Here is a 25,435-nt window from a genome sequence, read left to right as displayed (position 1 = left end):
TCCCAGCGCTGGCCCCTTCCTCTCCCAAGGCTGGCCCCTTCCTCTCCCAGCGCTGGCCCCTTCCTCTCCCGGCGCTGGCCCCTTCCTCTCCCGGTGCTGGTCCCTTCCTCTCCCAGTGCTGGCCTCCCGGTGCTGGTCCCTTCCTCTCCCAGTGCTGGCTCCTTCCTCTCCCGGTGCTGGCCCCTTCCTCTCCCGGTGCTGGTCCCTTCCTCTCCCAGTGCTGGCCCCTTCCTCTCCCGGCGCTGGCCCCTTCCTCTCCCAGTGCTGTCCCCTTCTTCTCCCAGTGCTGTCCCCTTCTTCTCCCAGTGCTGGCCCCTTCCTCTTCCAGTGCTGGCCCCTTCTTCTCCCAGTGCTGGCCCCTCCTTCTCCTAGTGCTGGCCCTTCCTCTCCCAAAGCTGGCCCCTTCTTCTCCCACTGCTGGCCCCTTCCACTCCTAGTGCTGGCCCCTTCCTTTCCCAGTGCTGGCCCTTTCTTCTCCCACTACTGGCCCCTTCCTCTCCCAGTGCTGGCCCCTTCCTCTCCCAGTGCTGGCCCTTTCTTCTCCCACTGCTGGCCCCTTCCTCTCCCAGTGCTGGCCCCTTCCTCTCCCAGTGCTGGCCCCTTCCTCTCCCTGTGCTGGCCCCTTTCTCTCCCTGTGCTTGCCCCTTCCTCTCCCAGTGCTGGCCCCTTCCTCTCCCAGTGCTGGACCTTTCTTCTCCCAGTGCTGGCCCCTTCCTCTCCCAGTGCTGGCCCCTTCCTCTCCCAGTGCTGGCCCCTTCCTCTCCCAGTGCTGGGCCCTTCCTCTCCCAGTGCTGGGCCCTTCCTCTCCCAGTTTGAATGCTGCTTTACAGGAGATCACAGGAGGTTAGCACTACTCTGAGTTCAGGTAATAACAGTTGTTGCATTTCTTCTCAACAGTAGAGTAAAACATAAAACACCGGTCACACAAAAGTTCTCTGAACTTTCGACCGTCAAGATTGCGGTGACGTACAACACTACAACGAGCCGAGAAATAGAAGTTCAATGCCTCCGAGCATGCATTGAATTGTTCCTAGGCATATAATGTATATTGTAGATCAGCATCTGACTGTGAATTTGTGCCACATCCAAAATTATTTTGGATTATTCCTCAGTGGAGCCTCAAGCATTTAGTTTATGCCCACTTTTCCTGGGCTTTTCTTTTTTTTTTGAAGAGAACAACATATATATACTCTTGGTGGAGTACAAAAACCCACTTCTACCTGTTTACATCATCTCCAACACATAGAAGTTTGTTCAATTTGGAATCAAGAGCATACCGGGCAGACAGACTTTGTCACTGTCGCTGTTTTTAATCACAAATTTTATGAAATGTCAAGTCAGCCAATACAGTGTTTAATAACTATTTAAAGCATACACTACCCCTGAGGAAGGAGTTTAATTGACTCCGAAACACGTCGGGTGAAAAGTACTGCTTCAAAACTCTGTATATACACGATTGTAATACTGATGGATTTACATTCCTAAATAATAGATGTTACAGTTGTTGTTATATTTTATTATGTTCATTCAATAAATTATATTTGTACCAAGTATACCTCTTTTATGATTGCTACATGTGCCTGAAAAGTCCACCACTAGGGGACCCCCTATGCTGTTTTGTTTCTAAGCATGCATGGTTTTTTGCGCGTCCAAATTTCATACAGACGAAGAACTTTTTCCAACCGAAAAATAGAGAACCTGCTCTCAATCTCTTGCTGGCGGGAATTCCGCCAGCAAAAGTCCGATGGAGCGTACACACGGTCGCATTTTTCGACCAAAAGCTCACATCAAAGTTTTGCTGGCGGCATTTCTGATCGTCTGTATGGGGCATAAGGTTCTCCAACAGTGGGATATCCTGGCTTCTTATATGTCTTATGCCGAGTACACACGGCCGGACTTTGCATCGGGCAAAACTCCGTCGGCATTTCCAACGGAAAGATTTAGAACATGTTCTATATCTAAGTCTGTCGAAAATGCCGACAGAAAAAGTCCGATGGGGCATACACACGGTCAGAATGTCCGACCAATAGCTCCCATCAGACTTTTTCTGCCGGAAAGTCCAACTGTGTGTACACGGCATCAGGTTCTACAACAGTGCGATATCCTGGCTTTCTAAATGTCTTGGATACTCCAACAGTGCAATATTCCCACCATATCTGTCCACCTGGGATTTCTAGGTTTCCCCTCCCTCTTTGTGTGTTCTCTCTCCTCCCGTTGCATTTTTCATAAGATAAAGTAAATAAAAATCTAAAAAGTAAGGTAAGAACACCTCATAATAGGTACATCATTTGTGCAGTGCGGAGATCTCACCCCAAAAGTCACTGGGTTTAATTCCTTGCCAGCTATCAACAATTGTACTGTACCCCCTTAGGAACCACTAATAGCAAGTATATTCCTCCCCCTAATTGTAATGCAAGCACAGCCAGGCACACAGCATTTTCTTTCTCTCTTCTCCAGCTCAAGAACAGTCTAGGGGTGTTGTCAGGAAGCTACTGTGACACGTCGGGTGCATAGGCGTGACATGCGCATGGTGTTGCCCAATAAATGGTATCCACGTGCACGCATGCACGCACACTTGGAGGCAAGTCCACAATGCACTAGATGGCCTATTTAAAGGATGCTCAGACTCATGCTCATTGCTGACTGATCTTAAGCTGTTCCCTTGTGCCCTGCTTGTATTCTGTATGCTATCCGTTGCTGGCCTGGCTTGTTATTGACCCAACCTTGGATTCTGCTTATGCTTCTGCTCTATGGTTCCTGACTTCAGCTTCTCCTGACCACGTTCCTGTCTGATTCTCTGGTACCTCACTGCCTGCTCTCTTTGCTGACCCTGGCTATCTTTCTGACTACGCTTCCATCTCTTGTTTTGGCTGTACGTCACCTCTGAGTGCCTGCTCTGGCTGTCCTTCAGCTACAGTTGTCACAGTGTGTTCCTGCCTCAAGCCTGCTGGGAGCTCCGGCAAGTCACGCATCCAGAACCTGCAATCCCGATGGAGTACCCCTTTAACCTCGACTGATCTACCCTTCACCTCCTCTGTTCCTGACCCGATGCCCTGCCTGATCCACCGAGGCTACGTCTCCAGCCACAAGTTCTGCAATCAACATCTCCTGGTGCTTGTGTTCCTCCTGTCCCTTGACACCACCTTCAGTGGGGCCTAGGCTGGAGATACAAGGAAGGCAAACCTTGTCAATTCGGACTATATTCTCCCTCTGTATACCTCTTTGTTTTTTTCAGTATACTTTTTTATATTCAATGTTTGAACTATTTCCTCTGTACTATTGCCTATGAATGTGACAGCGAGAGTCCATAGAATTATACCTTTACACAAAGTGCTTCCAGCATCTCACCATTTTTTTAATACATTTTTGATTCCTTTTCAAACAATTAATAAATTAAAAACAGGAAAACATGTTCTACTTCCTAGAGTGGTCGATTTATGGCCAGGTCCTGTCTCATTGTCTAGTTCTCAGAAAGGACCTCTTAGATATGTCCTCGGTATGTGCAGTTACTTGTATCTTGGAACCCCGTAGCCCACCATGGAAGTTAAAAAGACCAAAATTTCAGAGTTCTTGGGGCCTCCACAGAGCTAATCATTAGTGGTCCTGCAACTGCTTGGAGGCGAGGTGACCCCACCAACTGGCAAACCTCCCAGTAAATGGAAGAATTCCTCCGCATTTTGGTTCCTCTAAGATGGCAGACTACATGTAGGAATAAGGTGTACAGAGAAGCTACATAGATATCCAAAGATATGCAGACGGAGTTGTGGATTCTATGAATGTTTTCCATAATGTGATATGATCCTGGTAAGCTTTTTTTCCAGTGTGGTGGTCAGACAACGCACACAGGCCATGTAAAATCTCCATAGTTCTGTTTTTAGAAAAAAAAAAAGACTAAAGACATCCTCCTCGTCTGCACTGCTTTGATGGCGACAGCAGGTTTTGTGTCCAAAAAGTGATGGCGCTCTTGACATATTCAAGTGCATATAAGTGTGATGGTGCTGTTTCCTGCTATTGATACACGGATACCTGTGACGTTAAATTTAGGGCTTAGAAGGGAGCATATCTGTGGGGGAAAAAAAACAGAGATAGGAATGAAGCTGGTGGCTTCCTGTTATATAAAAATAAGATAAAACAATGGTAAAAAAGAATGACCACAACTACTAATCCCATTAAAAATAGTACAAAACATAGTTACATAGTCTGGTTGAAAAAAAAGACACAAATCTATGTAGTTCAACCAATGGAAAAATAAATAAATAGAAAACCTCCATATTCAGAACCGTATATCCACAGCTGATGCAGAGGAAGGGAAAAAAAACCTTATAAAACATGCTCCAGCATGGACAAGAACATTCCCTCCTGATCAGTCACCAAATGGATATTTCCTGGATCAAAAATCTCTGCTGTTATTATCTATAAATGTTAATAGCCAGATATATTCTGACCACTGACTACCAATGTAAGAAACATTTTTCCCCACTCGCCACCAATGTAAGGGGCATTCATCCCACTGACCACCAATGTAAGGAGCATTCTTCTCACTGATCACCAATGTAAGGAGCATTCTTCTCACTGACCACCAATGTAAGGATCATTCTTCCCACTGACCACCAATGTAAGGGACATTCTTCTCACTGATCATCAATGTAAGGAGCATTCATCCCACTGATCACCAATGTAAGGAACATTCTTCTCACTGATCACCAATGTAAGGAGCATTCATCCCACTGATCACCAATGTAAGGAGCATTCTTCCCCATGGCCACCAATGTAAGGGGCATTCTTCCCACTGGCCACCAATGTAAGGAACATTCTTCTCACTGATCACCAATGTAAGGGGCATTCTTCCCACTGGCCACCAATGTAAGAAACATTCTTCCCACTGGTTACCAATGTAAGTGGCCTTCTTTTTACTGGCCACCAATGTGAGGGGCATTCATCCCACTGGCCACCAATGTAAGGAACATTCTTCACACTAATCACCAATGTAAGGAACATTCTTCCCACTGGCCACCAATGTAAGGAACATTCTTCCCACTGGCCACCAATGTAAAGAGCATTCTTCCCACTGATCACCAATGGAAGGGACATTCTTTCCACTGGCCATCAATGTAGGGAGTTATCTTCCCACTGGCCACCAATGTAAGGAACATTCTTCCCACTGGCCACCAATATAAAGGGGCATTCATCCCACTGACCACCAATGTAAGGAGCATTCCTCCCACTGGCCACCAATGTAAGGAGCATTCCTCCCACTGGCCACCAATGTAGGGAAAATTCTTCACACTGATCACCAATGTAAGGAACATTCTTCCCACTGACCAACAATGTAGGGAGCATTCTTCTCACTGATCACCAATGTAAGGAACATTCTTCTCACTGATCCCCAATGTAAGGAACATTCTTCTCACTGATCCCCAATGTAAGGAACATTCTTCCCACTGATCACCAATGTAAGGAACATTCTTCTCACTGATCACCAATGTAAGGAACATTCTTCCCACTGACCACCAATGTAAGGAGCATTCTTCCCACTGGCCACCAATGTAAGGAACATTCTTCCCACTGATCACCAATGTAAGGAACATTCTTCTCACTGATCCCCAATGTAAGGAACATTCTTCTCACTGATCACCAATGTAAGGAACATTCTTCCCACTGACCACCAATGTAAGGAGCATTCTTCCCACTGATCACCAATGTAAGGAACATTCTTCCCACTGATCACCAATGTAAGGAACATTCTTCTCACTGATCACCAATGTAAGGAACATTCTTCTCACTGATCCCCAGTGTAAGGAACATTCTTCTCACTGACCACCAATGTAAGGAACATTCTTCCCACTGATCACCAATGTAAGGAACATTCTTCCCACTGACCACCAATGTAAGGAACATTCTTCTCACTGATCACCAATGTAAGGGACATTCTTCTCACTGATCACCAATGTAAGGAACATTCTTCCCACTGACCACCAATGTAAGGAACATTCTTCTCACTGATCACCAATGTAAGGAACATTCTTCTCACTGATCACCAATGTAAGGGACATTCTTCTCACTGATCACCAATGTAAGGAACATTCTTCCCACTGACCACCAATGTAAGGAACATTCTTCTCACTGATCACCAATGTAAGGAACATTCTTCCCACTGATCACCAATGTAAGGGGCATTCTTCCCACTGGCCACCAATGTAAGAAACATTCTTCCCACTGGCCACCAATGTAAGAAACATTCTTCCCACTGACCACCAATGTAAGGAACATTCTTCTCACTGATCACCAATGTAAGGAACATTCTTCTCACTGATCACCAATGTAAGGAACATTCTTCTCACTGATCACCAATGTAAGGAGCATTCTTCTCACTGATCACCAATGTAAGGGGTATTTCTCCGACTGTCCCCCAGTGAGTTGGTTTTTGTAGGGGTACCCCGAGACCTGAAATTTATTTGAAGAGTTCCTCGAGAGTAAAAATGTTGAGAAAGGCTGTATTAGATTATCACGTTACATGCAAAGGTTGCTTTCTGAGATATATTACCTTCTGTAAAAGGGGTGTCATTGAAGAATCAGCAGATGTAGAACCCTTTAAACTCACTTTAAAGACATACTTTCCTGCAAAGAACAATGTGGAGAAAATGCTCATGGATAATGCAATGTAACCACAGACTGTATTATGGAGAAAGATCAATAGTGGCAATCTATAAATAAATAATAGGAGATACCAATATTCTGTCTTTTGGTAAGAGAACTTCTAACGGTTTATTTATATAGAGCAGTGTTCTCCAAACTGTGGCCTGGGGGCCGGATGTGGCCCTTTGCTTGCCTTAATCCAACCCTTAGGGCACTGCTCCTCCAAATGACACCAATGATGGAACACCATCACTGACCGTACCAATGGGGCACTATTCCAATCGGAAGGCTGTCCACTAAGTTTAGCAGGGTGTCTATGGGAATGTTCAACCATTCTTCCAGAAGTGCACTGATGTTGGACGAGAAGGCTTGGCTCGCAGTCTCCGCTCTAATTCATCCCAAAGATATTCTATCAGGTTAAGGTCAGGACTCTGTGCAGGCCAGACAAGTTCCTCCACCCCAAACTCGCTCATCCATGTCTTTATGGACCCTGCTTTGTGTAGTCATGTTGGAACAGGATTGTTTCTCTCATGTTAAAATCTACATACCGCCATCCACCGGGGACCTGCTGAGTGACCACAGTATTATATTTTTAGATGCCTACTAATCTTTATATAAGTGTGAGTAGCCATTTGGCTGATTTTAATTGAATATACCATTAGTTGCATCTTCTTCTGCACTTCCTTTTTGGCACACCTTGCTTTTCTCCCATAGTATATAGACAGGCTAGGCTAGTATATAAACGGGATAGGGTAGTATATGGACAGGCTAGGGTAGTATATAGACAGGCTAGGGTAGTATATAGACAGGCTAGGGTAGTATATAGACAGGCTAGGGTAGTATATAGACAGGCTAGGGTAGTATATAGACAGGCTAGGGTAGTATATGGACGGGCTAGGGTAGTATATAGACAGGCTAGGGTAGTATATAGACGGGCTAGGGTAGTATATGGATGGGCTAGGGTAGTATATGGATGGGCTAGGGTAGTATATGGACAGGCTAGGGTAGTATATGGACGGGCTAGGGTAGTATATAGACGGGCTAGGGTAGTATATAGACGGGCTAGGGTAGTATATAGACAGGCTAGGGTAGTATATGGACAGGCTAGGGTAGTATATAGACAGGCTAGGGTAGTATATGGACAGGCTAGGGTAGTATATGGACAGGCTAGGGTAGTATATAGACAGGCTAGGGTTGTATATGGACTGGCTAGGGTAGTATATGGACAGGCTAGGGAAGTATATGGACAGGCTAGGGTAGTATATGGATGGGCTAGGGTAGTATATAGACAGACTAGGGTAGCATATGGACAGGCTAGGGTAGTGAATAGACAGGTGGTCTCTAGGGATGCACGGGGGAGCAGCTGCAGGCATCAGCCAGGCAATCTGAGGCCCCGAGCAGGAACAGAAGGGCCACGGGGACCATAAGGCCGACCGCATTCTCAAAGCCACATGTAGATCCCAGGCGAGCAGATCGGTGTCCCGGGAGCTGCGCGCTGCGTACGCCTCGCCCGGAGCTCGGGGATCAGACGCTTCCTCCTGGGTGCTCCTCCAGGACCCTCTGTACTGGGTGATAGAAGGATGGAGATGACGGGGGAGGGGGGGGTGATTCTGCAGACACGAGCCTGTCACTCATCATCCCGGGGTGAGGGGGAGGGGAGGACAGACAGCCGGATCCGGGTAACTTCCCTTATTTCTGGGGAGACACAGGGAGAGTTGTCCCTATAGGACTGTCCATGGAGAAGGAGCTTCTCACAACCGGAAGTCCCCTTTCCTTTTCAGGCTGTCCCTAACCTGCACAGCCAGCCAATGAGGAGGAGGCACTTCCGGATCCCCCGACTGATGTGTGCTCTAGGCCGGCGCCTACCTTGCCTAAAAGGTAGCGCTGGCCCTGATCTGATTGGATGCAGTCACTTGGCAGCTGACAATTTCCGCCCAGCTCATTTGACTTTTCAATTGAGGGATGTTCACCCACGAAGGGGATTGTACCCGGTTCATCAGGAACCACCTCAAAATGTTATTGGAGGCATTCCCCTGTACAGGAATGTGTGTGAGCGTCGCTTGCAGGACGTCGCGGCGCTAAACATAAACCAAACCCGGCATAAGATATTAGAGCCAAAAGCACCAGGATGTTTTCTTGTAAAAATAGGTAGTGGGTACTAACAGCAGTGAGCGGGGGGGAGCGGGGGGAACGGGGGGAGCCACCAACAAGGACAGCATCTTATGGAGCAAATCTTTATCCAGTAAACTGAGATTGCAGCAAGGTGGCATGAACAGTACGGGGCTCATTTACACTTGCTTCCATATGTGGCGCTGGACACGCCATTTTCAAAGCACTTCGAAATGCCAATCAGAGCTCCTGTCACTAAATAAAATGGTGACCTTACAGTCCTGGTCACATGTTGTGTTTGCTTCACTTCAAAAATGATCCCCCCGTGTCACTTTCTTGGTACTTCAATGCATCGCCAAAGCCTCCATAGAAGTCCATGACAACACTCACTAACGGCACCGGAATCTTTTAAGAGGCTTTTATTCAGCTTTAGTGTCACTTTGTGTTGGAGGTTTTGCAGGTATGAGATCTCCCAGGATGCACTGGGAAACCAAGAAGCGAACAAGGAAGACGTCATCAGCAGTCACTTCCGGTTCATGTGTATATATTCTGGGAGTGTCTGGTGCAGACGTCACATCTGGTGTGCAGCCTGGAGCAGCAGGAAGGTGAATGGGGTTACTATTGAGTGGGGCATCAGCAGAGCTGGGGGTACTACTGAGCAGGGGATCTGCTGAATGAGGGTACCAATGAGCTGGGGATCTCCTGAACAGGGATACTAATGAGCTGTGGTTCTGCTTAATCAAGTTACTAATGAGCTGGGGTTCTGCTGAGCGAGTGTACTAATGAGCTGGGGATCTCCTGAACAGGGGTACTAATGAGCTGGGGATCTCCTGAACAGGGGTACTAATCAGCTGGGGTTCTGCTAAGCGAGGGTACCAATAAGCCGGGGATCTGCTGAACGAGGGTACTAATGAGCTGGGGAGCTGTTGAACAGGGGTACTAATGAGCTGGGGATCTACTGAACGAGGGTAATAATAAGCTAGGAATCTACTGAACGAGGGTACCAATGAGCTGGCGATCTACTAAACGAAAGTACCAGTGAACTGGGGATCTGCTGAACGAGGGTACTAATGAGCTGGGGATCTGCTGAACGAAAGTACCAGTGAACTGGGGATCTGCTGAACGAGGGTACTAATGAGCTGGGGATCTGCTGAACGAGGGTACCAATGAGCTGTGGATCTGCTGAACGAGGGTACCAATGAGCTGTGGATCTGCTGAACGAGGGTACCAATGAGCTGTGGATCTGCTGAACGAGGGTACCAATGAGCTGGGCATCTGCTGAGCAGTGGTACTAATGAGCTGGGGATCTGCTGAGTTGGGGTACTACTGGACCCCTTTAAAACACATAAAAAATTAACACACACAGGGCATTTGCCAAACTTCATTAAAGCTTCAAAAAAGCATCACCGAAGCATGAAAAACATCAAAAAAGCATGTTGAAGCGGTAGGCGCTTTAATGTGTGTTCAAGTCGCAGCAAATGTAAATGAGCCCTTTGAGTCGGAGTTTTTTTTTTACACACATTTTTCTTTGTTTCCAATTTTCTCCTCTAGCTGTTTAATACTCTGTACATCTTTTTTTCTATTCAAGAGGAGAAAAAAAACCCCACAGGGGTGAGTTGTACAGTGACTGATCACTGCCAATCAGAGGCTATCACAGTGATCAGGTGATCGGGAACTGGGCCTCTCGGTCGGGAATGAAGGGCGCCGATCATCAATACGAGACCCCAAGCTCTCTGTGACAGCTCGGTCTCTGGGCTGGAAGTGTATTGTGAAGCGCGCTCTCAGCACAAACACAATGGAGAATATTTGTGGCCCCCACAGATATAAACCCACCTCCGTGAGGCCGCATGACTGTATACCCTCGTCTGCAAGGGTTTATGAGTTACCAGGGCACCAATGAATCCTGCCACAGGAGTCCTCTCCTTCCACTAAACATTGACTCTGCCAATCTGTCCTATGTACAGGGTTATCTTGCCTACGATCCTCCAAACTGGCAGCTAGATGGAGAGAAGCTGGACCCAAACTTGGGTAAAGTGTCCAGAACAGGGGTGTCCAACTCAGCCGACAACAGAGTGCTGCAACCAAGAGAGCAGAGAGGGAGGTGCAGAGTTGTATGTGAGCACCAGTGATGCTGAGGGACGATCTTAAGGAACAAAACCAAAAGGCCTAGACTTGAGGTCTGAGCAGTGACCCAGCGAGAGGAGACCAGGAGGCTTGGTGTCCTTTTTGTCCTTTGTGTTTGAAATGATGGTGGAAACATCTGTGAAGGCAACTGTTTTGTTACATAGTTACATAGTTACATAGTTAGTAAGGTTGAATAAAGACACCAGTCCATCCAGTTCAACCTGAGTGAGTGTGTGTCTACAACCCTGACCCTTGTTCCTAACCCTGTACATCGCACACTCACATCAGTCCCTACCCTCAATCAAAGGTCCCCATTCATATACTAGGGCCAATTTTGGACAGAAGCCAATTAACCTACCAGCATGTCTTTGGAGTGTGGGAGGAAACCGGAGTACCCGGAGGAAACCCACTTTTGTTGGAGCTTTTACTTTCTTTTAAAATTAAGGTAGCCAACAAGCCTGGAACTGTATTCCTTAATCCTAGGCTGAACTCATTGGGAAGGACTACACTTGGGTGAAACCCCACAAATATCACAATATATACACTATATTGCCAAAAGTATTGGGACGCCTGCCTTTACACACACACATCCTATTTAATTTGTTCATAAACGATCTGGAGGATGGGAGAAACAGTTCAATCTCTGTATTTGCAGACGATACTAAGCTAAGCAGGGCAATAACTTCTCCGCAGGATGTGGAAACCTTGCAGGAAGATCTGAACAAATTAATTGGGTGGCAACTACATGGCAAATGAGGTTCAATGTAGAAAAATGTAAAATAATGCATTTGGGTGGCAAAAATCTGAATGCAATCTATAGACTGGGGGGAGAACCTCTGGGGGGATCTAGGATGGAAAAGGACCTGGGGGTCCTAGTAGATGATAGGCTCAGCAATGACATGCAATGCCAAGCTGCTGCTAACAAAGCAAACAGAATATTGGCATTAAAAAGGGGATCAACTCCAGAGATAAAACGATAATTCTCCCACTCTACAAGACTCTGGTCCGGCCGCACCTGGAGTATGCGGTCCAGTTCTGGGCACCAGTCCTCAGGAAGGATGTACTGGAAATGGAACGAGTACAAAGAAGGGCAACAAAGCTAATAAAGGGTCTGGAGGATCTTAGTTATGAGGAAAGGTTGTGAGCTCTGAACTTATTCTCTCTGGAGAAGAGACGCTTGAGAGGGGATATGATTTCAATTTACAAATACTGGACTGGTGACCCCACAATAGGGATAAAACTTTTTCGCAGAAGAGAGTTTAATTAGACTCGTGGCCACTCATTAAAATTAGAAGAAAAGAGGTTTAACCTTAAACTACGTAGAGGGTTCTTTACTGTAAGAGTGGCAAGGATGTGGAATTCCCTTCCACAGGCGGTGGTCTCAGCGGGGAGCATTGATAGCTTCAAGAAACTATTAGATAATCACCTGAATGACCACAACATACAGGGATATGTAATGTAATACTGACACATAATCACACACATAGGTTGGACTTGATGGACTTGTGTCTTTTTTCAACCTCACCTACTATGTAACTATGAACTTTAATGACATCCCAGTCCGTAGGGTTCAATATTGAGTTGGCTCCGCCCTTTGCAGCTATAACAGCTTCAACTCTTCTGGGAAGGCCGTCCACAAGGTTTAGGAGGGTGTCTATGGGAATGTTTGACCATTCTTCCAGATGCGCGTTTGTGAGGTCAGGCACTGATGTTGGATGAGAAGGTCTGGCTCGCAGTCTCGGCTCTAATTTATCCCAAAGGTGTTCTATCGGGTTGAGGTCAGAACTCTGTGCAGGCCAGTCAAGTTCCTCCACCCCAAACTCGCTCATCTATGGTTTTTATGGACCTTGCTTTGTGCACTGGTGGGCAGTCATGTTGGAACAGGAAGGGGCCGTCCCCAAACTGTTCCCACAAAGTTGGGAGCATAAAATTGTCCAAAATGTCTTGGTGTGCTGACGCCTTAAGACTTCCCTTCACTGGAACTAAGGGGCCAAGTCCAACCCCTGAAAAACAACCCCCCACCATAGCTCCCAACTGTCCCTGACTTCAAGGGACTGTCCCTGATTTGGAGCAATGTCCCTCTGTCCCTCTTTCCTCCTCATTTGTCCCTCATTTTGGTCTGATCCATATAGTTGTATATAAAATGCACTTTTTATCTTTCAGAAAGTATTTCCCAGCGCTAAACCTTTCATCCAATTTCTAAATTGATGCATTCGTAAATTTTGAAAGCCAATCTAAAGGAGTAGTAGAGGTTAAAAAAAAGCATTTGTGGGTTTAACTAATCATTTTTGTTTGTATAATTCTCCTTTAAGGGGGACATGGCAGGGGGTGTGTCCTATGACTACATTCTTTTGCTAATAGGTGTCCCTCATTCCCATCTGAAAAAGTTGGGAGGTATGCCACACCATAATCCCCCCTCCCCCCACACCATAATCCCCCCTCCCCCCCCCCCCACCATAATCCCCCCTCCACCAAATGATTTGAACAAGTGCACAAAGCAAGGTCCATAAAGATATGGATGAGCGAGTTTGGGATGGAGGAACTTGACTGGCCTGCACAGAGTCCTGACCTCAACCCGATAGAACACCTTTGGGATGAATCAGAGCGGAGACTGCGTACCAGTGTACAAAGCAAGGTCCATAAAGACATGGATGAGCGAATTTTGGGTGGAGGAACTTGACTGGCCTGCACAGAGTTCTGACCTCAACCCGATAGAACACCTTTGGGATGAATCAGAGCGGAGACTGCGAGCCAGGCCTTCTCGTCCAACATCAGTGCCTGACCTCACAAATGCTCTTCTGGAAGAATGGTCAAACATTCCCATAGACACCCTCCTAAACCTTGTGGACGGCCTTCCCAGAAGAGTTGAAGCTGTTATAGCTGCAAAGGGCGGAGCCAACTCAATATTGAACCCTACGGACTAATGCTGGCCATACACTATACGAAAAATTGGCCGAAAAATCGTTTGTATAGACACTTCGTTCATTTTTCGGTAAGTTAATGGGCACAAATCGATAATCGTTTGTGACGTTTTTGTGGAAAAAAAACGAACGGGAAGTTTGGAAAATTTCTGCCGAACGTACGATAAATTGCAGGGTTAATGTGTTTCCCATCCGAACTGTATGCACTTGGTATATGGAAAAAAAACGAACAAAAAATTATTTATTCATGTCCACTGAACAATTTATCGGTCATTACATGATGGCACGATCGTTTGCGGTCACGGTCGAACGTTCGTTTTTCGAAAATGTGTTCGGCCGATTTTTCGTATAGTGTATGGCCAGCATAAGACTGGGACGTCATTAAAGTTCATGTGCGTGTAAAGGCAGGCGTCCCAATACTTTTGGCGATATAGTGCATTTCTTGTATTTTATAATGAATAGGTTTTGTTGGTAGCCCCAGTGATGGGGTCCTTTTGTACCCTCAAACATGTTGGCTTTTCCTGAAAAACTCATAAATTGTTTCTGAACTTGTGAAACTTTGTTACGCGCTTATATATTATTTTTTTTAAAGCTTTAAAGTTTTACTGCTGTGCTTAAAACATACTTTTATGGTTGTGTCCTCTTTGTACACTGCAGAAATAACTCCCCACCCCCTCCCGAAGTGTAAAAGAGAAAATAAAAAGGTCGTCCTTTAGAAAGGACTTCCTGCAGAAAGGTCATCGGTGACTACAACCTCCACCATCCCACCGCCCTCCACCCGTAACGTATACAAGAAAAATCCTCAACCCGGAAAAAAAAAAGACTTTCTCAATACGCAAAATAGAATTCAGTTCAGCTGTAGCCAACCGTGCCGGGACTTTCCCCGAACCGTTATGGTTGTAGAACTAAAGCTGGCCACACATGTCACAGTACGATAGTACAACCTAAATTTAGATACAGTGCAACAGAAAGTGTATGGGGGTCACTTGGGATCCGAGGTACGCCTAGGCTTGGTTCACGTTTGCGCTCACGCGTTTGTCTCCACATGTTTTTTAGAGCATTCCCCGCGCGTCGCATGTAGGGCAGCCCAGTCATTCCAATGGGTTTCCCTAAGAACGGCTTTGAAAATCGCGCAATTTCGGCGAGATTTCAAAGCCGCAGATCAGTGCAAGTCGCAATATAAAAAAATCGCAGAAAAGTAATGCAGGAAGCTTTTTTAAAGTCGCTGCATCTTGAGTCGCAACAATTTGAACGGTGTCAGGGCTGCGATCAGCACTTCCTTCTCTGAGCTGGCCATTCAGCTGTGGACTAATTGCCAGCTCCTATCTCTCTCCACAGTGACTCACCTGTTGATGATATCCTGCTCATCAGTCCTGCCTACTTAAGCCGCCCAGTCCAGATGATCTCTGCCTTCACCTTGGTCAACATCACAGAAACTATCTCCTGCGATCCCATTCAAGACTTGCTTTGCTGGCATCCCTTCTGGTTCCAGATCCTGCTTGCTGTTCCACTACATTGATCCCTGACTTCTGGCTTAGCTGACTATCCATTCCGGTTACTGAACTTTGGCTATGTTTTTACTACATTTGTTCTATTTACTTTTATTATTAAACAAGTGTGATTTAACTGTACTTCTGTCTCGGCCTGATTTCATGGTTTCCGACAAACGGTTCCATTGCCAAAAATAGGGTGCGACTTGTCATGCAATTTTGAACTGTCAAATCGCATGACAAATCGCATTGGTGTGAACGAGGGCTAAAAGTGCAAAAAAAAACCAAGAAAAAGAAGTCCCTGACTCTTTTCCAAAATTGTACCACACCAAAATGCTTAGTGCTTTGACGCACGCAAAAAAAGCGCATGTTGGCAGATGCTTGGGAGTACCAATAAAGTTTTGTAAAGTTTTTTTTTTTTTTCTATTAAAATAAACATGTTCTACTTACCTGCTCTGTGTAATGGTTTTGCACAGAGCAGCCCCGATCCTCCTCTTCTTGGGTCCCTGGCTGAAGCTCCTGGCCCCTCCCTCCTGTTCAGTGCCCCCCACAGCAAGCAGCTTACTGTGGGGGCACCCGAGCTGAGCCACAGCTCCCCGTGTCCATTCAGACACAGAGCCGTGGTTCGGCCCCACCCCCTCTCTCTCTCCTGATTGGCTAACTGGGTTTGATTGACAGCAACGGGAGCCAATGGCACTGCTGCTGTCTCTCAGCCAATCAGTAGTGAGAGTACCGGACATCGCTGGATGGAGATGGGGCTCAGGTAAGTATTGGGGGGGGGGGTGGAGCTGCGCTCAGAAGGTTTTTACCTTAATGCATAGAATCTGACTGGTTAGATGTTAAATTTTAAAACCAGCGGCAAGGCTGCTGATCTCACAGGTTTTCTAATCTGACAGAAGTTCACTACTTTTAAAATTAAGCATCTAACCAGTCAGACGGAGTTCCAAGTACTGCATTTCACTATATAAAAACTCACTTTACTGTTAAAAATAAGTGTAAAATACAAAACTCCGGTGGGTGTAATAAGATGTCCGCTTTCCCCCTTCTCAGTGTATCCTTACTATGGAGGAGTGCGAGGTGTAGCAAGATGGCGGCAGCGAAAACGTCACTTCCGTTACACATTCTGACGGGTCGCCTAATCTGACGAGAACACCAGCGTTTTGCAAGGCAAACCAAACATACCCAAAGCTAGATTAATCAAATAGTGTGTGTGTGTGGGGGGGGGGGGCACAACTCACCAGGGAGAAGAGACTGGATCAGTCCCAACCAACCACAAGGCAGAACTGTTTTACCTGCATTGAGAGACCAGAATCCCCCCAGTATCCGGGCCTAAGGGGGGTCCCTCGTATGTAAGTTTTACAACCGAACAGAGGGGCTTCATCACAGGAAAGAGGCTGAAGCTGTACAGCTGGCCAGATGAATCCGGCAAGGTGAGGGCAAAAATAAAAATGTTCTTTGTTTCACAGCTATAACCAGTTGAGCATTTCCGGAACAAAAAAGAGAATTCCACCTGGGGGAGGCGACTCATTTATATATAGTATAACCAGTCCTGATTGGGCGAGGGGGCAGAGCCTATCCCATTCGTGTATGCTGTCATGCTTGTGTCAGGAAAGGACATCAATTTTATTTGGGTACAGCGTCGCACGACCGCGTAGTTGTCAGTTAAAATAACACAGTGCCGTATCGCAAAAATGGCCTGGTCATTAAGGGGGTAAAACCTTCTGGGGCTGAAGTGGTTAAGCCCACATAATATACAGTGGATTTGATAATACTAGAGCTAAACTTGTGCTCGGAGGGGACATTTGAGGGGTAGAGGATTTTGTGCTAGGAGGGGTGATTTTTTTTTCTTTTGGATGGGGGGGGGGGATTTGGGAAGAGAGATGATTTGAACTGAGAGGGGAGATAGGGGGGCAAAGATTTAGGAGGGGGGGGGATTTGCACTGGGAGGAGGGGAAAGTTATACTTAGGGAATAAGCATGCAGATTGGTTGCTGACGCATAATGCCCCAACACGTTGGGGGAGGGGGGGCATAGTTTCACATGTTTGCCCCGGGCTCTAAATGACCTTGTCCCGACACTGAGTGGCCTATACTGCTACACTAAACAGCATTTACATATTTATGCATGCTCTGTAGTAGTATTCTGAACCCCCGAGGCGGGTCCATGACATCTGGGATTCAGAGGAAGTGCGTTGAATGATGCTGGCTGTCATTCGACACAAAAGACTGAGGACATCTAGTGGCAGACAAGAAGTATTGTGCAAGGGAGTCAAAGGTGTCTGCATACAGCCGCAGCCAGCAGGCCTTTGCAAATCATTGATAGGCTGACAGATGCTGCGGCTGTTTTGGATGTAATGACACACCGCTCATCCATATCTGTACATAACATGTATGTAACTGCTAACTGCTCGGACGGGTAGTTGCATTTGTACAGCAAAGGCGTCCGTTAGCCTTTCATTACTTTGTACAAGCTGCTGGCCAATGGCCATGGCTGCATGCAAACACCTATGGCTCCCAGACGCAGAAATAATCAGAATTGTGGTGGTGTACGCCCCTCTGCATCCGTGTGCATGAGCCCCAATGTTAAGTAATGCAGCTAAAAGTTTTTTTTATTAGTATTTCCCAATAGCAGGAGATCCAAATAAAGGGGAAAAAGTGGGGACTGTTCACCATATTAAAAGCATCAAATCAATTTATTGATCCATCCTATAAACGAAGCACTTCATTCAGTGCACAAACATACTATCGCGTTTCACTTGGTTAGGAGCCTACTCATAGGGTAATGGCAGAGTTATGTTTAAATGTCAATAAACTTACCTGATATATAGGCTTCAGTTGCTGTGGTAGTAGATGATGTACTGGTCACAGGGCGTTTGGTTGTTGTTGAGTTTATTACTGGGCTTGTTGGGAGACTAGTAGTAGTAATTGTGGTGGTAGATGGAGTACTGGTCACAGGAGGTATGGTTGTTGTTGAGTTTGGCACTGGGCTTGTTGGGAGACTAGTAGTAGTAATTGTGGTGGTAGATGGAGTACTGGTCACAGGAGGTATGGTTGTTGTTGAGTTTGTTACTGGGCTTGTTGGGAGACTAGTAGTAGTAATTGTGGTGGTAGATTGAGTACTGGTCGCAGGAGGTATGGTTCTTGTTGAGTTTATTACTGGGCTTGTTGGGAGACTAGTAGTATTAATTATGGTGGTAGATGGTGTACTGGTCAAAGTAGGTATAATCGTTGTTGTTGAGTTTATTACTGGGCTTGTTGGGAGACTAGTAGTAGTAATTGTGGTGGTAGATGGAGTACTGGTCACAGGAGGTATGGTTGTTGTTGAGTTTGGCACTGGGCTTGTTGGGAGACTAGTAGTAGTAATTGTGGTGGTAGATGGAGTACTGGTCACAGGAGGTATGGTTGTTGTTGAGTTTATTACTGGGCTTGTTGGGAGACTAGTAGTAGTAATTGTGGTGGTAGATGGAGTACTGGTCACAGGAGGTATGGTTGTTGTTGAGTTTGTTACTGGGCTTGTTGGGAGACTAGTAGTAGTAATTGTGGTGGTAGATTGAGTACTGGTCGCAGGAGGTATGGTTCTTGTTGAGTTTATTACTGGGCTTGTTGGGAGACTAGTAGTATTAATTATGGTGGTAGATGGTGTACTGGTCAAAGTAGGTATAATCGTTGTTGTTGAGTTTATTACTGGGCTTGTTGGGAGACTAGTAGTAGTAATTGTGGTGGTAGATGGAGTACTGGTCACAGGAGGTATGGTTGTTGTTGAGTTTGGCACTGGGCTTGTTGGGAGACTAGTAGTAGTAATTGTGGTGGTAGATGGAGTACTGGTCACAGGAGGTATGGTTGTTGTTGAGTTTATTACTGGGCTTGTTGGGAGACTAGTAGTAGTAATTGTGGTGGTAGATGGAGTACTGGTCACAGGAGGTATGGTTGTTGTTGAGTTTGTTACTGGGCTTGTTGGGAGACTAGTAGTAGTAATTGTGGTGGTAGATGGAGTACTGGTCACAGGAGGTATGGTTCTTGTTGAGTTTATTACTGGGCTTGTTGGGAGACTAGTAGTATTAATTATGGTGGTAGATGGTGTACTGGTCAAAGTAGGTATAATCGTTGTTGTTGAGTTTGGCACTGGGCTTGTTGGGAGACTAGTAGTATTAATTATGGTGGTAGATGGTGTACTGGTCAAAGTAGGTATAATCGTTGTTGTTGAGTTTGGTGCTGGGCTTGTTGGGAGACTAGTAGTAGTAATTATGGTGGTAGATGGTATACTGGTCACAGGGGGTTCGGTTGTTGTAGAGTTGGCCACTGTGCTTGCTGGGAGACTAGTAGTGGTAATACTTGTGGTAGTGTTTGCAGCAGTATTTTCAGCTGGGGTTGTTGTCATATTTACAGCCAAACTTGTTGCGGTACTCATTGCAGGTTGGTCGGTTGTGCTTATTGTAGTTGATGCAATAGTTGTATCTTCTTCAGAAGTGGTTACATTTGTCATATTGGTTATGGTGTTGGACGTTGTAGTCACTGAATCATTTGTTAGACTTGCAGGAGTTGTGGTAGAGGTAGTAGGTATGGTTGTGGAAATGATTGTACTTATGATTGGAGTTTGCGTTGTAGGGGGTTTGGTTGTGGTGAAAAATTCGGTCATGGTAGCAGAACTAGTTGTATTGGCTGGTACTGCACTGGAAATGATGGGTTCTTCTGGTACTCGAGTGCTGGTAGAAGAAGACTCAGTTGTTGGAATAAAAGATGAATGTATACTTGTAGATGACTCCTCTTTAGGAATAGTAGATAGAAGTATACTTTCATTCATAACAGTGGGTGACGTTTCAGTAGCATATGAAAATTGTGCAGATGTTTCTAGTGTAGTAAAGGCAGTAGAGATGTTGGTTCTTGATGAGGTGAGATTTAAGTTTTCTATGTTAGAAGTAGACATATAATCAGCTATGTTGGAAGTAAACTGGGTTGTAGTGTTAATAAGGGAATCAGTTGTAGAACTGGGTATAGGTTCAGTCATGGTGGGTACAGAATGAGTCGTAGAGGTGGTTGTGAAGTCAGTTTTAGAAGTGAGTAAGGTGCCAGTTGTAGGAGTGGGTGTAACATCAGTTGTGGTGGATAGGGTGTCAGTTGGTGTGTTTAGTATGAGCGTGGATGAAGATGTTGGTATAGATTGAATTGTAGAGCTGGCTATAGTATCAATTGTAGCACTAGCTAAAGGGTCAGTTGTGGTGGGTATGGATTGAGTTACAGGGATGGATGTGAAGTCAATTACAGGGGTGAGTGCGGGGTCAGTTGTAGAGATGGGTGAGGCTTTAGTTGTAGAGTTAGGTATGGTTTCTGCTGTATTGGTAGATATGGCTTCTGCTGTACTGGTGGGTATGGTTTTAGTTGTATGGTCGGGTATGTTTTCAGTTGTATTAGTTGGTAGGGTTTCATTTGTGTCGGCGGTTATGGTATCAGTTGTATTGGTTGGTATGGTTTCAGTTGTGTTTAGTATGAGCATAGATGAAGAGGTTGGTATAAATTGAATTGTAGAGCTGGCTAAGCTATCAGTTGTAGAACTAGATAAAGGGTCAGTTGTAGAAATGGGTGTAAAATCAATAACGGTGGTGAGTGCAGGGTCAGTTGTAGAGATGGGTGTGGGGTCAGTTGTAGAGATGGGTGTGGGGTCAGTTGTAGAGATGGGTGTAAAATCAATAATGGTGGTGAGTGCAGGGTCAGTTGTAGAGATGGGCGTGGTGTCAGTTGTAGAGATGGATGTAAAGTCAATAACAGGGCTGGGTGTGGGGTCAGTTGTATAGATGGGTGCTGGGTCAGTTGTAGAGATGGGTGTAAAGTCAATAACAGGGGTGGGTGTGGGGTTAGTTGTAGAGATAGGTGTGGGGTCAGTTGTAGAGATGGGTGTAAAGTCAATTACAGGGGTGGGTGTGGTGTCAGTTGTAGAGATGGGTGTGGGTTCAGTTGTAGAGATGGGTGTGGAGTCAGTTGTAGAGATGGGCATGGAGTCAGTTGTAGAGATGGGCGTGGTGTCAGTTGTAGAGATGGATGTAAAGTCAATAACAGGGCTGGGTGTGGGGTCAGTTGTATAGATGGGCGTGGGGTCAGTTGTATAGATGGGCGTGGAGTCAGTTGTAGAGATGGGTGTAAAGTCAATTACAGGGGTGGGTGTGGTGTCAGTTGTAGAGATGGGTGTGGAGTCAGTTGTAGAGATGGGCGTGGAGTCAGTTGTAGAGATGGGTGTGGAGTCAGTTGTAGAGATGGGCGTGGAGTCAGTTGTAGAGATGGGCGTGGAGTCAGTTGTAGAGATGGGCGTGGAATCAGTTGTAGAGATGGGCGTGGAGTCAGTTGTAGAGATGGGCGTGGAGTCAGTTGTAGAGATGGGCGTGGAGTCAGTTGTAGAGATGGGCGTGGAGTCAGTTGTAGAGATGGGCGTGGAGTCAGTTGTAGAGATGGGCGTGGAGTCAGTTGTAGAGATGGGCGTGGTGTCAGTTGTAGAGATGGATGTAAAGTCAATAACAGGGCTGGGTGTGGGGTCAGTTGTATAGATGGGCGTGGAGTCAGTTGTAGAGATGGGCGTGGAGTCAGTTGTAGAGATGGGCGTGGTGTCAGTTGTAGAGATGGATGTAAAGTCAATAACAGGGCTGGGTGTGGGGTCAGTTGTATAGATGGGTGCTGGGTCAGTTGTAGAGATGGGTGTAAAGTCAATAACAAGGGTGGGTGTGGTGTCAGTTGTAGAGATGGGCGTGGAGTCAGTTGTAGAGATGGGCGTGGTGTCAGTTGTAGAGATGGGCGTGGTGTCAGTTGTAGAGATGGGCGTGGTGTCAGTTGTAGAGATGGGCGTGGAGTCAGTTGTAGAGATGGGCGTGGTGTCAGTTGTAGAGATGGGCGTGGAGTCAGTTGTAGAGATGGGCGTGGTATCAGTTGTAGAGATGGATGTAAAGTCAATAACAGGGCTGGGTGTGGGGTTAGTTGTATAGATGGGCGTGGAGTCAGTTGTAGAGATGGGTGTGGAATCAGTTGTAGAGATGGGTGTGGAGTCAGTTGTAGAGATGGGCGTGGAGTCAGTTGTAGAGATGGGCGTGGAGTCAGTTGTAGAGATGGGCGTGGAGTCAGTTGTAGAGATGGGCGTGGAGTCAGTTGTAGAGATGGGCGTGGAGTCAGTTGTAGAGATGGGCGTGGTGTCAGTTGTAGAGATGGATGTAAAGTCAATAACAGGGCTGGGTGTGGGGTCAGTTGTATAGATGGGCGTGGAGTCAGTTGTAGAGATGGGCGTGGAGTCAGTTGTAGAGATGGGCGTGGTGTCAGTTGTAGAGATGGATGTAAAGTCAATAACAGGGCTGGGTGTGGGGTCAGTTGTATAGATGGGTGCTGGGTCAGTTGTAGAGATGGGTGTAAAGTCAATAACAGGGGTGGGTGTGGTGTCAGTTGTAGAGATGGGCGTGGAGTCAGTTGTAGAGATGGGCGTGGTGTCAGTTGTAGAGATGGGCATGGAGTCAGTTGTAGAGATGGGCATGGAGTCAGTTGTAGAGATGGGCGTGGAGTCAGTTGTAGAGATGGGCGTGGAGTCAGTTGTAGAGATGGGCGTGGAGTCAGTTGTAGAGATGGGCGTGGTGTCAGTTGTAGAGATGGATGTAAAGTCAATAACAGGGCTGGGTGTGGGGTTAGTTGTATAGATGGGCGTGGAGTCAGTTGTAGAGATGGGCGTGGAGTCAGTTGTAGAGATGGGCGTGGAGTCAGTTGTAAAGATGGGCGTGGTGTCAGTTGTAGAGATGGATGTAAAGTCAATAACAGGGCTGGGTGTGGGGTCAGTTGTATAGATGGGTGCTGGGTCAGTTGTAGAGATGGGTGTAAAGTCAATAACAGGGGTGGGTGTGGTGTCAGTTGTAGAGATGGGCGTGGAGTCAGTTGTAGAGATGGGCGTGGAGTCAGTTGTAGAGATGGGCGTGGTGTCAGTTGTAGAGATGGGCGTGGAGTCAGTTGTAGAGATGGGCGTGGAGTCAGTTGTAGAGATGGGTGTAAAGTCAATAACAGAGGTGGGTGCGGGGTCAGTTGTAGAAATGGGTGTGGTGTCAGTTGTAGAGATGGGTGTGGGGTCAGTTGTAGAGATGGGTGTGGGGTCAGTTGTAGAGATGGGTGTGGGTATGGTTTCAAATGTAGAGTTAGGTATGGTTTCAAATGTAGAGTTAGGTATGGTTTCTGCTGTACTGGTAGATATGGCTTCTGCTGTATTGGTTGGTATAGTTTCAGTTGTATTGGTTGGTATGGTTTCAGTTGTATCCGTGGGCATGGTTTCAGTTGTATCCGTGGGCATGGTTTCAGTTGTATACACGGGCATGGTTTCAGTTGTATACACGGGCATGGTTTTAGTTGATATGGTATCCACTTCCATGGCCGATGTTGCAGCAGGTGGGCTCTGAGTTGTTGAATAAGTGGCTGCAGAATTAATAAATCAAATCATTATCAACAACATAGAAAAAAAAGGCCAGTTATTTATTTTTTTAAGTTTGTTGAATACCCTTTAGAGTCAAGAAGGTGAGGATATTGACCCTAGGACATGTTCTATGGTGGGCCAGTTTGATAGGCACCATCATATTTTTATATGACCCTCCACAGAATATATACTATGTAACGGCTTACCTAGGTTGGAGTTCAAGGTGCAGAGATGTATGCTCACCCTTGCAAATACACACAGCCCACGGTAATAAGCTATCTGGGCTGTGAATCTGTGCACAGGGGCTTGACAGGAATTTGCCAAAGGATAGTCGAGGTAAAGCCGTAGTCAGGGACTCCAGAAGTCAGAATAAACGATAAGCAGAGCCAGGGTCAGAAGCCGGAGTCAGTCTTCGAACGCTGAAACTGGCACACAGGAATACTGGCACCTTTAGCAAAACAGGAAACAATGAACTAACAAAGCCCTCAGAGTGAGGCAGTGTTTTTTTTTTTTACCCGGCTGATTGGATAAACTGCCTCAGCTGAACCAGGAGAGACAGGTACAAATTGTAACAAGATCCAGAATATGGCCCTAGTACTTCATGCAGAACTAGGCAAAGCTGGAAAGCAGGCTGAAAGGAACTGAGGTGTGGCTCAGAGGCAAAGTAACAGAAGCACCAAACAGGCAGTTCATGGGTTCAATACCTCATTGAGCCACTTGGGGCGTGACCATGCCTGGCCGACTACATGGCACGGTAGAGACCGCGACATACTAGAGTCAACACCCCCACCTTCTTGGCTCTTAATATACAATATAACAACAAAAAGAAAAGGTCTTGTGTCACCAATGACATACCTCCATCCCTAAGAATAGCAAATCTATACAAGAAGTCACCCTGAGACTTTAGATGAGGTGAGCACAGTAAAAATATGTGTTCAAAGATAGTATACCTATATGGGTGATGCAAACAATTGCTAAGCCAACAGGATTGCACATAGTAACATTAATGCATGTATGTCCTAAAGTATGCACAGGCATCAAAAGACCCAATGCCTTTCTGCAAGACTGTACCTCGCTTCCTCAGGGGTAGATGCATGTTTGATGTATCTAAAAGAGCAAAAAAATATATATGTGACTGGTAAGAGGGGCCAGGGGTAAAAAACCTCACACTCACCAATTGATACAGCCGGAGTACCAATTGCTGGATTCCCCCCAGGGGCGGCAGTGACAGATGCATGGCATGGGAGCTAAGGGAGAGAGGCCGACCACAACCATTGCACCCCCTTTGATGCCTGCGGTGTTGGCGTGTCTCGCCATCCTCACATAGCGTTGGGGCGGAGCCTGCTGTACCCCTCCTGGGATATAAATTGGGAGGCAGACATGACTGGTATTTCCCCTATCACTATCACACCTCACATCACCCCTGTACAACCACTTCCTCAAAATGATGTACATGTATGAGATTTGGCGGCTAGTGATTAAACTAACTTTATATATGTAGCACCCTCGAGTTTAGGCAGGGTTGCTCCTCACAAATTTGCTTGCCAGGAATAATTATCCTGGTCGATTGTTAGAGATCTATTGATTTCTCCCCAAGTTTGGCCTTGTTGCACTTTTCTCTTCTATCACTAGGTGGCCGGGTACTTGGTGGTACCAGATACGAGGGCAACGCAAGGTCAGATTAGGAGTATATGGGGTATCTCAGGCAATGGGCAGGGATTTTCTTGGATCCCTTGGC

The 25,435-nt window shown here is 46.2% G+C and overlaps 1 protein-coding gene across 1 annotated transcript; it reads right to left on the bottom strand.

Annotated features, from left to right (window-relative positions):
- Positions 1–1,365: 1,365 nt before the first annotated feature.
- Positions 1,366–24,558, bottom strand: LOC141145748 (uncharacterized). Its single transcript, XM_073632629.1, has 5 exons — positions 24,553–24,558; positions 22,250–23,699; positions 18,096–21,938; positions 6,545–6,618; positions 1,366–4,063 (listed from the first exon to the last, which is right to left on the bottom strand). The coding sequence occupies exons 1-5, from the start codon at positions 24,556–24,558 to the stop codon at positions 3,974–3,976; spliced, it is 5,463 nt and encodes a 1,820-aa protein (XP_073488730.1). The 3' UTR covers positions 1,366–3,973.
- Positions 24,559–25,435: the final 877 nt, after the last annotated feature.

The sequence above is a fragment of the Aquarana catesbeiana genome, linkage group LG05 (assembly GCF_042186555.1).
Source record: "Aquarana catesbeiana isolate 2022-GZ linkage group LG05, ASM4218655v1, whole genome shotgun sequence".
NCBI classification, from domain to species: Eukaryota; Metazoa; Chordata; class Amphibia; order Anura; family Ranidae; genus Aquarana; species Aquarana catesbeiana.
This window is presented reverse-complemented; position numbering and strand designations above follow the sequence as displayed.

What these genes read in the sequence shown, in the direction of transcription:
- LOC141145748 (XM_073632629.1), bottom strand. An exon ending in AACTGAAGCCTATATATCAG is followed by an intron (nt 6,619 to 18,095) that starts GTAAGTTTATTG and finishes TGTTCTTTGCAG; the next exon opens with GAAAGTATGTCTTTAAAGTG. An exon ending in TGACACCCCTTTTACAGAAG is followed by an intron (nt 4,064 to 6,544) that starts GTAATATATCTC and finishes TTTCCCCCACAG; the next exon opens with ATATGCTCCCTTCTAAGCCC.